This window comes from Lissotriton vulgaris, chromosome 12 (assembly GCF_964263255.1).
Source record: "Lissotriton vulgaris chromosome 12, aLisVul1.2, whole genome shotgun sequence".
Lineage (NCBI taxonomy): Eukaryota > Metazoa > Chordata > Amphibia > Caudata > Salamandridae > Lissotriton > Lissotriton vulgaris.
This window is the reverse complement of record NC_141700.1, coordinates 288,250,756-288,264,724: the sequence shown is the minus strand read 5'-3', so window position 1 is coordinate 288,264,724 and position 13,969 is coordinate 288,250,756. Positions and strand designations below refer to the sequence as shown.

Here is a 13,969-nt window from a genome sequence, read left to right as displayed (position 1 = left end):
ACATTATTGACTAAAATAATTATTTTAGAAATTATGTAGGGTTCAAAATCTCTGGAGGTTACAAGAGTGTGGTTAAGTTAAATATGGAACAAACTTTGATTTCATAGTGCCATATGTATTTTATGGTTTAATTCATACACTGTTCATTATCTAATTTTTGGGCAAAAACCTGCAGATGATAGTGAACGCGACTGGCTGTGAAACCTTGGACTCCGCTGCAATAGTGAACTGTATGAGGAAGAAGACAGAGGAGGAGATCATGGAACCAGTTCACAAGATGGTGAGTAATGCTGTTGAATTTTTGGCTTTTACAAATGTGGGTAATGTGCTGAAGTGTAAATTGCTTTGTAGCATATGCAAAAAGCACATTTAATTAACATAGTACAAGATCAAAAAGTACCAAAACAGCTGAATAAAAAGAGAAAGTAACAATATGAAGATCCAACACCAGTCCATAAAAATAGGTTGTATTTGTATCTTTAAATAGGCACCTCAGTGACAAAAAGCCTTCAGGGGGTTCCCAAGATATGAATTTTCAAAGGAACAATACATCACAACTTTTCACTCAATGCATTAAATTGTAATCAACCGGGACGCACGGTTTAGGTTTAGCAACGACAAGTGACATGAAAATGGCTATATGGGTACTCTTATCGGGACCAGCTTTCATATGGGCCCAGACACAGTGACCAATCAGGTCAAGCTGAAAATGTACTTTCTGGTTTAAGCAGTCTCCAGTCCAGTTCCAGGGCCAATGAGCAAACCACCACAGAAGTCAATGGAGAGGTCCTCATGCAAAGGATGCTAGATGCCGAGAATGCTGAGCTGGTGTTGATGGACTTCCTGGACCAGCTCTTGGCCTACCTCCAGGAGCATGGCTGTTGTGTTTTGGTTGGTGTGCAATCTTCTTGTGACCTGGTTGGTATTCGCTGTATACAGAGTGGTTCCATAGCCTAGTCTGCTTATGATCAGGGCTTGGGTGATAATTTTCCTGGCGTTGTCTTGTAGCCACTTCAAGATTTTCTTCAGCATCCTTAGTGTGTTGCAGTAGGCAGAGACAACTGCATGGAATTGGGAGGTCATGTCCAGTTTGTTGTATATGATGATTCTGCAGTTTTTCGCTTACAAGCAGGACTTGAGAGTGAGTCTAAGGTTTGTAGGCCGCCAGGTGGTCCCATGGTGAGGCATTTATCCTGAAAACTACCACCTCAGTTGTGTCTGATTTCAATTTGAGGAAATTGGATTTCATCCAGGTAGCTACTTTTGTCTTGCATGTGGTGAACTTGTTCCTGGTGTTGGGTGTTTTATCTGAGAAGAACAGTATTAGTTGCTTGCCGTCTGCATAAGTGAGGATGTTCATGCTATGAACTCGTATGACATTAGATAGTATTGCAGATGTTTAAGACTGTTGGGCTGACCAAAAAAGTACTGTGGGACTCTGCAAAAAAGATCTCGTGCTTCAGAGGCTTAGGGAAGGCATGTTGACTGTTAGTGAGCTTCTGGTGAGAAGTAGCATATCCATTTGAGGGCCTTTCCATTGTAAAAATGACAATGCCAGGTTTTTACTGTCAGGACATGTAATGTTAATAAAACACATATTTGAGTTGAACAACCCCCCAAAGAAATGAATTTGAAAGTACCTTGCGTGTCCGATTTCCCCCGCTTAGCTTTTGGAGTTGTTTTTAAACAACAGCTTGCTTCTTTTCAACATGTAGTTGACATAAATCACTAATCCACACCTGAGACCACATATCCTTAAAGCTCCGATCTGATGTTGAGGTGCTTCATCTGTTTTACCCCAAGGCACATCCCACCCTCGTCGCCAGTAAAGGATCTCCGATAATATAAGACAGACACGTAGTGGGATATCGTCGGAGGTTTATTGTTAACACCCCATCCATCAGCAGCTGGTAAGCAACTGCCAGATGAGGGACAGAACTTTATACATTTTACGTTCTATGTTCTACAGAACATACAACACAGAGCTATCATGAAGGAAGACACCACACATATGTCCATCTTTTTAATATCAATCACTGTGCCTTTAGGGCTCTGTAGGTCTGCCCTAAAGGTGACTTATAAATATCAAAAAATCAAAAAGGAAGTTCTAGGCTTTGCCATTGGTTTAAAGGGCAAAGTCAAGTTAGTTGCATACAAGCTGATCTCTGAGGCTGGCAATGGCTGGCTGGGATTCATGCTTTACTTTGTCACACTTGTGGTGGCACAATAAGTGCTGCAGCTTACAAGGGGTACTTAACTTGCAGGCACTGTGCACCCCTTGTGGCATATACTAGGGACTTATAAGTAAGTTAACACGCCAATTGTGGAAGAGCACTGGCACTGAGGGCTGTTTGCTAGAACTCAGTGCACTTTCAGAGTCAAAATACCAGCAGCATCTGTCAGAAACACTTTGGGTGACCATGCAAAGAGAGACATTTCTTTACATTTACATATACCTTTAGAAATAATATCCAGAGACATTTAAAGTGCGTTTTTATGTTAATATTTTCATTGGTAGAGATCTCACAAAGCTCCTCTATCCAGACCTACACCATGCATTACTGTTCCCCTACAATGATGCCCAAATGGCTATGACAGTGCACCTCTACTGTATCCACTCAAGGGCCACAGTAACAGTACTAAGACACAAGCTGAGCTCTCCCAATACATTTTTATTTTGCCCAGCAATGTACGCCTTTGTCAGTACTGAGATATCTACTGAACTCTCATAAAGCATCCTTACTCCAGACTTTGAGCAGTGACTGCTTTCTTATTATTGAGACACCCGAAGAGCTCTCAAAAAGCATCTCTGACATGACATGCAGTGCGCACTTATGGGAAATCTGGAACCCATACTCCTAAATAATTTGACTCAATGTTTTTTTTTAAGCAGCATGAGAGATAAAGAGGAAACATCTAGATTTCAAAAGTCCACATCATTAAGTAAGAATTAAGGTTGACAGCTAAATTTAAGTTAGTTGAAACAGACTATTGCCCACCAGTTGTAGCATTATGGTGTACAAATACAAGGTAAACAGAATGAAACTGAATCTCCAAAACCGATTCAGCTGGTATAACACAATGAAAAATAGATCACTGGAGCATATGTTTTCGAAAGGCAAAAATGCACGTTGAATTGCATCATAATTTCATGTGAAAGCACAATAAATCCCTAACTATCCCTACACTTTCGTAAAGTGAATATCCTAACCTAAAATAAGCTTAGCAGAAGTGGGATAAAAGGTGTCAGCTGTTAGAGTCTTCCTAAGAACTAACTCAAACCAGGTTTATGTAACATGAAGCCAGGCAGATCAACATGAGGTCTGTACTTCAAGGCAACCTAAAGCAGAGTGTCTGCTGTGCCTTTCTACATTACAACATAAGCAATCACTGAATTAAGGCACCTCCCAGAGTGCCACTGGTAAATTTCTATTTCCATCACCTTCCATCTCACTTTCTTCGCCTCCATGTTCACACAATGAAATGTTTCGTACTTCCTTGGTGCCATCTTCTTCTGCCACGAGAACTTGACCCCCATCCGTTATTGCAATTCTCCTTCTCAGGCCACTCTATCTACTAGGAACAGTAACACTTTCTCTCAACTAAAGAAGCCTTGTCCACCTGCAGTGGGAACACAATATTCCGAAATGCAGGCAAAATAAGAATTCAAACATTACCTGAAAAATACATTAGAAATGCACTTCAGGCCTACAGTTAGGCTAAATTAACTATGCGCTGGTTGCATTATGTGAGCACTTCTACAAGCAAATAAGCCATACTTTCAGCAAATATTTCAACAGTTATAAATGACATGTTGTAATATACCAGTATTATGATTGTAATATTAAACAAACCAATAAACACATGAAAATCACGTTAGTCACAAGGATACGTAATCATCTTGTATTCCTCTTTCTTCTTCTTAAACATTAGTCACACAGAATATATATGTGAGTGCAAACTAACCGTGATTATAGCGCACTCCTACCATACATTCAAAAAAGGGGCCCAAACTACTCTCCTGCTACACTCAAAAATACTCATAATGCACCTCTGCATCGATATGCAGTCCACACATGGTGATGAATGAATGAATATAAGCTTTGTAAAGCCCGAACTTAGCCTAGGGGCGTCAAAGGGCTGCATAAAGAGCCAGGTCTTCAAGGCCTTACGAAACAGAGAATGGGTTTCCAGAGCTGTGATTGAAAGAGGAAGGGAGTTCCAAAATGTTGCTGCAGCCGGCGAGAAGGCCCTACCCCCTAATTTGCCTTTCCTAAACCTCAGGACTATCAGAAGGTTCTTGCTAGCAGATCTAAGCTGCTTCTCGGTGGCATATCGCCAAAAGAGATTTTTAATGCCTTCAGACCCCAAATTGTGGAAGGCCTTGGGTACCAAACACAGGGCTTTGAATACAATTCTCCGACACAGCGGACACCAGTGCAGATTGCTGATAGAGGCCGAGACAGAGTGCTGTTTGGGAAGGACCATCACCAGCCTGGCAGCAGCGTTCTGCACTAGTTGAAGTCGATGTACAAGCCCCTTATTTATTATATACACATAAAGGGCATTAAAGTAGTCTAATAAAGAGAACACAAGGGCCACAACTGCCTGTTTCCACAAGGAAAAGGAGAGAAATTGGGAGCTCTTTCTAAGGGGCCTTATAATCCCAAAACAGGTAGAAACTGTTCTATTTATTTGTGGCCCCAAGGAAAGGGAGGTGTCAACTATGATGCCTAGATTTTTGGCACTGGGGACAGGGCGAGGGCAGGATCCAAGCGTTCCGGGCCATCGGGCCTCTGACCAGATCTCCTGATTATTTCCAAAAATTAAAACCTCAGTTTTATCCCCATTGAGTCTTAGATAGTTTTCTACCATCCCAAATTTGCAGCTGATGCTTCAACACTGTCAGTAATCGTAATCATGATTTGAGTGTCATCAGCGTAGGATAGCACTTCTAGCCCAAAAGGTGTTACAACCCTAACAAATGGAGCTACCTAAATATTAAAAATGGTAGGACTCAATGAGGATCCCTGAGGGACTCCGCAAAACAACTTATTGGGAGCTGAGAAGAATTGGCCCACCTTAACTCTTTGAGACCAATCCATATGAAATGAGGTAAGCAAATTAAGGGCGGAGCCCTCAATCCCTATTTCCCTGAGCCTCCGAGTCAATCTTAAGGGAGAAATGGTATTGAAGGCCGCCGTAAGGTCCAGAAGGATTAGTAAAGCAGTGTGACCGGCGTCAACCTGACTTCGGATGTTTTTTAGTACAATGGTTAACGACGTCTCCATACTAAGGTCACTTCTGACCCATGCCGTGAGCCATCGCGCAGCTGGTGATCCTTCAAATAAGAGCTGAGATGAAAGTTCAAATGTTTCTTCAGAATTTTTGCTGGGGCAGGCAACAGGGAATTGGGCAGGTAGTTATTTAGCTCCGCTGGATCCACAGAGGGCTTCTTTAAAAGAGGTTTAACCACTGCAGTTTTCCTCAGTGATAGCCTCAGAGATCTCAAAGTGCACCATCATGCTGACATGCATTATGCGTGTGAGTGCCAGTACTGACCCATTCACAGAGGCTTGCTAGGGATCTTTTATTCCCACCAGCTGTATGCATTAGTTTCCAGAAAAACAGCTTTCACAAGGCACCTACTCCCAAGCTCACCTTATACACTCGAAACACCAGGCTGAGTTCCCCACAAGCCTATCCTAATTCTCCCCTTACTTGACCTAATGTGCTTTGGTTTCTTCATTATAGCCAGGACTCCTCGAACACTGTTTACAATTGTATTAAGCTAAATGTGAAATTATTAGGCACTGTTCTCTATATGGAAGCGATATGTCAAGGGTCACTACACCTGCTTAAGAGATTTTTATAAACTTCTGGTTCTCAATATTATATTCAGAAGGGGTCAAATTGTCCTGTCATTCTTCTGATGTTGATAAATTAGTATCATTGAGCTCAGAAAAGTACAAACCCTCTCCTTAACTACCGCATGGTAGGTAATACAGGTTAAAAGCATTATAAACAGACTCTCGTTTTTATCAGTATAAAACAAATGCTTATAAAATGCAGTGTAAAAAGTTATAAGACATTGTACATGGCTATTAAAACAAGGAGTGCTCTTCTGCTTTTTAAATGTTTTTATTGATTTTTTCCAAGCGACATTACAACCAATCAAATAAGTAACAGATCAGTGGTCAATATCATCTGGACCAACATTTATCATCATGTTATATAGAAGTGTCATCTTGTAAACAACACAAAAAAGAAAAACTTTTACCTAGGAGCATATTGTATATACTGAGCAAGCAAAAAGCCAACAGTTAAGATGCAGCAAACAAGTACAATTAAAGTATTATTCATGGTGCAGAGTTACGAACAATGTTTTCATTGGAAATATCCAAGGGTGTTCATTTTCCCTGGTGTACACAAGAAGGACATATCAATAGTGTGTGGGTGTACTCATTCCCCTAGAGATACTCGGAATGTGACTGTAGATATTTTTTAAGCGGCTGTCAAATGTAACAGGAACATGATATGGGGGGTAAGAGTGTGGCATATGTGTCGCTCATTGTATCACAATATGTGAGATCACAAATCCATGTCTTTACCCATGGTGACTGCGGTCTGCCCCAATTTAGGGATACCCGCCGTTTAGCTATCAACAAGGCCAATGCGGAAAACCTTCTAATGCTCCTCTTCAATGGCTTGACATATCCCAGAGGAGCCATTAACGGAGTGGATTTTATAGTTTGTTCTACCATGATGGACAGTTGTTGAAAAACATCTTCCCAGTATGTGCGCCCAGATGCACACTGCCATTCTAGATGCAAAAAGTCAGCACCAGGTGCCCCACAGCGTAAGCATGTGCTGGAGACTGTAGGGTTCAGCTTTGCCAATAGCTTAGGAGTCATGTATGCTCTATGAATGTACTTAAAATGTAGTAATTTATGTCTATAGTGTCCTGAGAGGTAGAGCATCTGGGAGCAGCAGTACTTCCAAATATCGTCAGTGATAGTGGCATTTAAATCTGGGCGGAGGGAGAGCGAAAAATTGTATATTTGTGACACTAAATGCGTACTGTCAGGGGAAGTTATGAGGAGTGAGAGTGGGGGAAATTCGGTTGGTTCAGTTGAGGAGTCAGGGAGGGCCTTCAAGAGGGAACCTTGTGTTCTATGGAGCACGAAGCTGTTCCTGTATGTTGCAGGTCCCCACACAGTCATTGCAGTAGTCGAACAAGGTTTAGAGTCATGAAGGAGGTCGTCCAACCTGGAGAGTCGATGTGTAATTAGCGTTCGCTTAGCGAGAGATTCCATTGCGGGGATCCACGGGTTGTCCACCAGAGGTAAATGGGAACAATATGTGGATGTGTGTTTTATGTATGTACGCAATTTTGACCACGCCCAGCATGTCATGGAGACAGTTTGAATTTCTGCAGGGCATCGGGGGAGTCCCAGGGGTAGTAATGTAGATAGAGATTGGGGATATACCTGCGAGCCATCAGGTTTGAGGTATTGAAACCGGGCATCGGGATGAAACCAAAACTATGTAAAATGGACTTGGGCCACAAGATAATGTAAATAGAAGTCCAAACCCCCCCCCCCCCACCCACCCCCCCTTGTTCGAATGGCATGGTCAGGGTGGCCCAGTTCACTCACGTTGTTTCTTTGCCCACACTTATTGTGTCAAAATCATCCGTAGCATGGTGAAACAATTAAATGTTAAAGGAATTGGGATGTTTAAAAAGGGTATAAAAAATGAGGTAACACTACCATTTTAATAATAGCGATCCTGCCTGCCATACAGAGCGGGAGCTTCGTCCATTTGTTGACTTGTGTCTCAAGCCGGTCGATGGGCCGTAATTTAAGCGGATGAACTCCGAAGCTTTACAGTGTTGATAAATTCCAAGATAATTAGGCGATTCAGCACACCATTTCAGGGGGAATTCCATGTCACTTGGGATCTTGGCAGGAGTCAATGGGAATATTTCGGATTTGGTCCAGTAAATAACCAGACCCGAGTATGCACCAAAAATGGCCCACTTCACGTAGACGGAAAGGTAGATTATCTGCAGGCTTACAGACAAATAACATCACATCATCTGCATAAAATGATGCAATGAGTGGACCCGTATGAAATTGCAATCCACGGTGCAGATGTTGTTCCTGGATATGACGGGCTAGAGGATCCATGGCTATTATAAAGATAAGGGGTGAAAGTGGGCATCCCTGTATAGTGCCCCATGTCAAAACAAATGAAGGCGTGATCATACCATTCACCTTTAGCCGTGCTGTCGGGTTAGCATATAATAATCGGACAAGGTACAAAAACTCAAAAGGAATTACCAGTTTCAGCATGACGCGTAGAAGAAAGACCACTCCAGGGAATCAAAAGCCTTCTCGGCATCTAGCATAACTGCTGGTAAAGTGGGCTCCATTTGATTTATTACTGAGAAGCTTATGCTTAGGTTAAGGGTGGTTGATCTCCCCGGTATGAATGCCGCCTGAAAGGGGCAGAGGGTGATGTTGACTAGTAATGCCAGTCTGGTGGCGAGTATCTTGGGAGGACCTTGCAGTCATGATTAAGCTGCGATAATGGCCTATAAGATTGACATGTGTGAGGGGACTTATCCGGTTTGAGTAGAAGTGTGACAATGGCTTCTCGCATTGAAGGTGAGAGTGAACCACACTGCGGGCCTCATCGTATACCTCGATGAGGTGTGGAGCACGTTCATGTTGGTAAGTCTTGTAGAAGTCGCCAGATAGCCCATCAGATCCCATGGCATGGCTGCAAGCCAAATCTTTAATGTCTTGTTTAATTTCGTCAGCGTCTATTGGGGAGGCAAGAAACTCTTGCTGTCCCTTATCCAGCCGGACCATAGCCACTTCCCGTAGATAGGAAGTCAGAGCTTGGCCTCTAGGTGGATTTCACATTTGATATAGCTTAGTGTAGATCCGGTGTTCTGCGTTATCAATTTTGGTATCATGTGCTTCTAGGCGGCCATTGATATCATCCAGTCGGCTGTTGAGGGTGTCTAAGCGAGCGTAAATTGATTGAAAGCCTGCTCTCAGCCCTGACATAATGGCTGGGGTACCGTCCAGCTGGGCTTGCTCTTGATCGGTGGCTCCCGCGCTATCATCCCGCCGGGGGGGGGGGGTCTTCCCCCCATCAAAATTCAGCTGCTGCTGTTTAGGAGCTGAGTGACCCATCGTTACTGCCCATAAATACGGAATCAATGTTCAGAGGAAGTAGTATGCTGAATGGAGTACTTGATGTGCACAATGTGCAGGCAGCAGGGCCGGAGCGTGGATGTACGGGCTAGTGCAATGTTATGCTGTGCGTATAGTCCAGCCTGTAAATTTGATGATATTAGGTGCCCTCAATAAAATAGGGATTGTGCGGAGGCTGTCAGCATATATGTCCTAGGTTAATAAAGCAGATCTAAGCTGTTGTCAGAGGCGTGTAAGCACACACCTATTTAGTGAGCCAGTGACGCAAAACATGAAATATCGAAAGTCCTCGGGGGAGTCATTGCATAGCATCTGGTGTACAGTCACTGTTGCCCCAGGCATATTAACATGATTTCCAATGAGACCCGCTGCAGGCAGCGCTAGCAATATGGGACCGGCAGCGGGAGATTATCCCCTTGCGGCATGCGTTTTTACCGCGTACGCGTGGCAATGAGGTCCGTTGTATTCATGCCGGTTCAACAGACGTGCGGCCGTGGACTAAGCTATGCAGAAGCCCCTAAGCCGGTTATATGGCGGCCAGTGTCCCGTTGAAGCTCGCAGGACAGAGCAAAGGCATCTTCAAAGCATAGCGTTGTCACGCAGGAAAGTACTCAGAGGCCCACCCTCAGGCTCACCCGAGTCCCCTGTCGACTCAGGCCTCTGAGGGCTGCGACAGGCTCGGAGGCGCAGCGCTTATTTCCCAGCTCAACGGTCACATCCAGCCTTCATTGAAGGATCGGACGTGTTCTACCGGCACCAGGGTTCACGTCATGTGGTTTAGGGAGCCCCTCGTTGCATATTCACTGAGCCGGGTGAGTTTGGCGTTGCGACAGCTCCTGAGCTCTCGAGTTAGGTGGTCATCTTTGTTGACTGCTCGGCCACGACCCCTAAATATGGAGTGCTCTTTGCACAGCATGCAATGAACCTAAAATGTGCTCATTCAGAAGGCCAAGAGGTCACAACTTTTATCCCCCCCATCTAGTTCAGGAACCAACAGATCACCTCAGAGTCTGTTTATTGCGTGTAGGATTTATTAGTAACATTTCCAATCAAATAAATCCCAGGTATGCATGCAGACAGTCGTCCCTTTGGCTCAATTGTCCCTATAGACCTTCTGCTTTCTTGGAGGTTCAACACTTTTTTGGTTCCAAAAAGTAGTGGGCAGAGTCAGTGCATATTACAAACAAATTGAAGCAATCTAGGATCTCGATCACAACTTGGAACAATGGTCAGTGCTTTAAGTGTGCTAAAAAAGTGGTGGGGGTCTCTAAAAGGGTCACATCCAAAGGAGACTATGAGATCTTCCTAGAGGTATATGTAATTATGGATGTGGCTTAAAACAAATAAACTAAAATCCTGGGCTTCATGCAGCAGGCCACCTGAGCAGTATTTGGTGCCTTTCTTGGAGTGTTGAATTATTTCATCCAGACATATTGTACAACAACGGACCTATGTCTAATACCAGAGGCACTGCCAATGTGGGTAATTGACCAGCACCTCCGCCTTCCAAAGGGTCCCCTGGAAAGTGATTAGAACAGTATGCAGTCCTATCACAATAATAATAATGTGCATGAAATTCAGATATTTATTTTATCATTTTCAGCTTAACGTAAGCCCTAATCAATTTCAAAACAGCTTTTTTCTGTGTAAAATATACATCCATAAAAGAATACTTATACAAACCATAATTAAATTAATCAAAGGTACAATATATAAATTTAAAAATTCAGACATTTACAAATATTATTTTAGAGTGAAGCCATATGATCGGTAATCAAAATAAGTTTAAAAGTAAACGGTGGCAGGTTACATACAATGAATTCATGTCGATATTCTTTACTATAAAAGACATTCCTTAAAACCTTATTTAGTGCAATTGTAGTCAATTATATATTATGTACAACTCTATGTACAATGTATTTGTCGAGGGAATTATAAAAATCTATATTTCACAATTACATTCAATCTAATTTTACATTATTCATTTTCACTAGAATATAATAATTGTGTAGTATAGTAAACCTTGTGCAACACTGATACATGATGTGCAAAGACTACATATGAAAAAGTTCACTATAAAATGTAATGTCTGCGCCTATGTTGTAACGCCTCTAATTATCCTCATCAGGTTTCTCGTATGATAATACGATTAAAAGAGCTAATTCCTTTCGTTTCCTGATTGCACATACAATAAAGCGTACAACAGTGCACATAGACTTCATATTATCCAAACTACATCAATGATAAAAAGCTATTTTATTATTATACAATACTCTAATTATCCTCATCAGGTTTCTCGTATGATAATACGTCTAAATGAGCTAATTCCTTTCGTTTCCTGATTGCACATACAATAAAGCGTACAACAGCACACATAGTCTTCATATTATCCAGAACCCCCAGGATATAGCGGCATGGATTCGCAAATTTAGCGGCACAAATATGGAAATTTAGCGGCACAAATATGGAAATTTAGCGGCATTTTAGCGGCACTTTATTTTACTCATAAGCATTCATTTTCAGCCTTAAATCAATGGAAACTGTTTTAGCAGAGTATTCCACTTTGATTAGGCAATATGGAATATGGAATAGAGGAAGCAGCCCACAGGTGAAGGCTGTTATCCCTTGGAATTGCAATTCTTCATCTGCCAGTTGGGCTAAACAGAAGTGTGAGGTTTAAAATTTTGTGTCACATTTTGTGATGTCAATTCCTGTGAGGTCATGGGTCTTGATGCCACTTCCTGTGATGCGACGTGCCATGTCACGCTCAATGATGTCACTCAATGTGATGTCACGCGCTATGCTGCCTAACTTGGTTAGACCCCCCCACTTCTGTTTTTTAGGACCTGTGCCCTCCTAAGAAGTGAAATAAAGACAAAACAAGACAACAGGCCTCCTCCATCCGTGTACCCAGAATCGGGGAGAACATCCCTGTCTCCATCAGGGCCGCCCCAGCGCGGATGCAATGCAGGGATTGAGTGACAGGCACTCACCCACACCTGACCCCCCCTGCATGTCTGCTTTCTGCCCCCAAAGCTCTCCTGCCTCTGAAGTCATGTCTCCTGCCTGGGATCCGAGGGGCAGGCGCAGAGTACAAATGATGTGGAAATGAGTCCTGTTCCTAGGGAGGGCCGTGGGCTAAAGAACATGATGGATTCAACCAAGATCTGTGGCTGGGAGTGAGTGTCTGAAAAATGTCAGGGTCCTGTCCATCATCTCCTTGTGTTTGCTTGATATGTAAAGGTTCCCAGATAGGAACAGATTATAAGAATTTAGCTGGCGTGAATTCAAAGTAATACTTATAGATCGCACTGTCACTCCCAGAGAAGCATCCTGGTGCTAAGCGACCATGAGTGTGGCTGTGTGAGCTGTCATTCTTGGTACAGCCTTAGAGAAAGAAAAAATGCATCTCAGAATGAGTGAATAACCGAGATCGTCAGGGATGCCGAAAAAGCTTAAGGAAACATGGAATGGTTCTCATGTCTAATTTAGAGCTAGAGTTAACATTGATTTTCTAGCTAAGAGCAGGAGCAACTGTGTCTCGGGGTAATGAAGATGAAATCTGAAAATGTTGACAAAAAAAGTCACTTAATATTACACGTAACAGCAAATCTATAAACATTTAGCTGAAAAGTTCCTTATCTTAAATGGCCTAATCTTGGGCGGGTATCTACGAGTTGTGGAAATTCCTTAGGAGCTGACATAAGAGACTTTGTAGTTACCTTTGAATCAGAGATGCCATGCTTCTGGGTTGTGATTGCGGCATCAGTGCCATGCAACTCTTACTAAATCAGACGCTGGGCATTTTTTTTGCTCTAGGTGAAAGTTAGTAAATCTGTGCCTTAGGGCCTCTTGGTGACCTGCACCAAGGGGCAGATGGGAAAGAAAGGAGGGTTCCACTTGTAGTCTTGCGGAGAGAAAGGAAGAACAATTTCTCGCTTTATGTAACGCCCTTTTTTCTGCTAGATCAGTTTACTTACTCTGGAGTGCATGTTTGAAGCATGTTCCATAGGATGTGGTAAATAGCAACTTTACACTTTATTCACTACATTTGAGGCGATAATTCCTGCGTTTCCTTCATGCGGTGGTGAGAGCGCATTAAGAAATTACATACCGCCAGGATTCAATTAATATTGCATTTGTTTAAGGGAGGGCCGTGCCAGGGCTTAGAAGCCCCGCTGCTAGTCTAGACAGCCCCTAATGTGAGGACCCAGGGGGTTGGGACCCCAAAACCACCACAAGCTCCTGACATCTGCCAGATCCGAGGATAACAGGCGGGGTCATTAACAAGTGAAAGGTCTTATAATGACCTGTGAAGCACTCGGGTGCGGCTGCCAGCTCAAAAACTGACTGTCTGTGTGTGTCCCGGGAAGCTGCTGACACACACGATTGGGGGGGGGGGGCGGAGCACAGCCATAAAAGGTATTGTTGCATTGTTTGTTTTGCTGTCTCCACTTTTTTATAAATATCACGGCCAATATGTTTATTATCGCGGCCATCGCAGTAATCTGCCGATTTCGTGATTTTTTCGTGAATCGCGTAATCGCGATAAACTAGAGGGTCTGATTATCCAAACTACATCGATGATAAAAAGCTATTTTATTATTATACAATCTATTAACAAGAAAAACGGGTTTTAAAACTGATTTCCTTATATCACTATACAGGGTGCAAAATAACATGAAGTGTAGTGTAGACTGGGGTGTTTTTCCATTTCATGGACAGTTTGGTAACTTATA

At 42.9% G+C, this 13,969-nt stretch overlaps 1 protein-coding gene across 1 annotated transcript in view; it reads left to right on the top strand.

The window, feature by feature from the left end:
* The window catches only part of LOC147673983 (fatty acyl-CoA hydrolase precursor, medium chain-like), a 419,415-nt gene that overhangs the window by 216,976 nt on the left and 188,470 nt on the right, over window positions 1-13,969 (top strand). Inside the window, exon 8 of the mRNA XM_086945068.1 lies at window positions 176-280. Coding sequence (XP_086801194.1) covers window positions 176-280 — 105 coding nt within the window. The remainder of the gene's footprint in view (window positions 1-175; window positions 281-13,969) is intronic.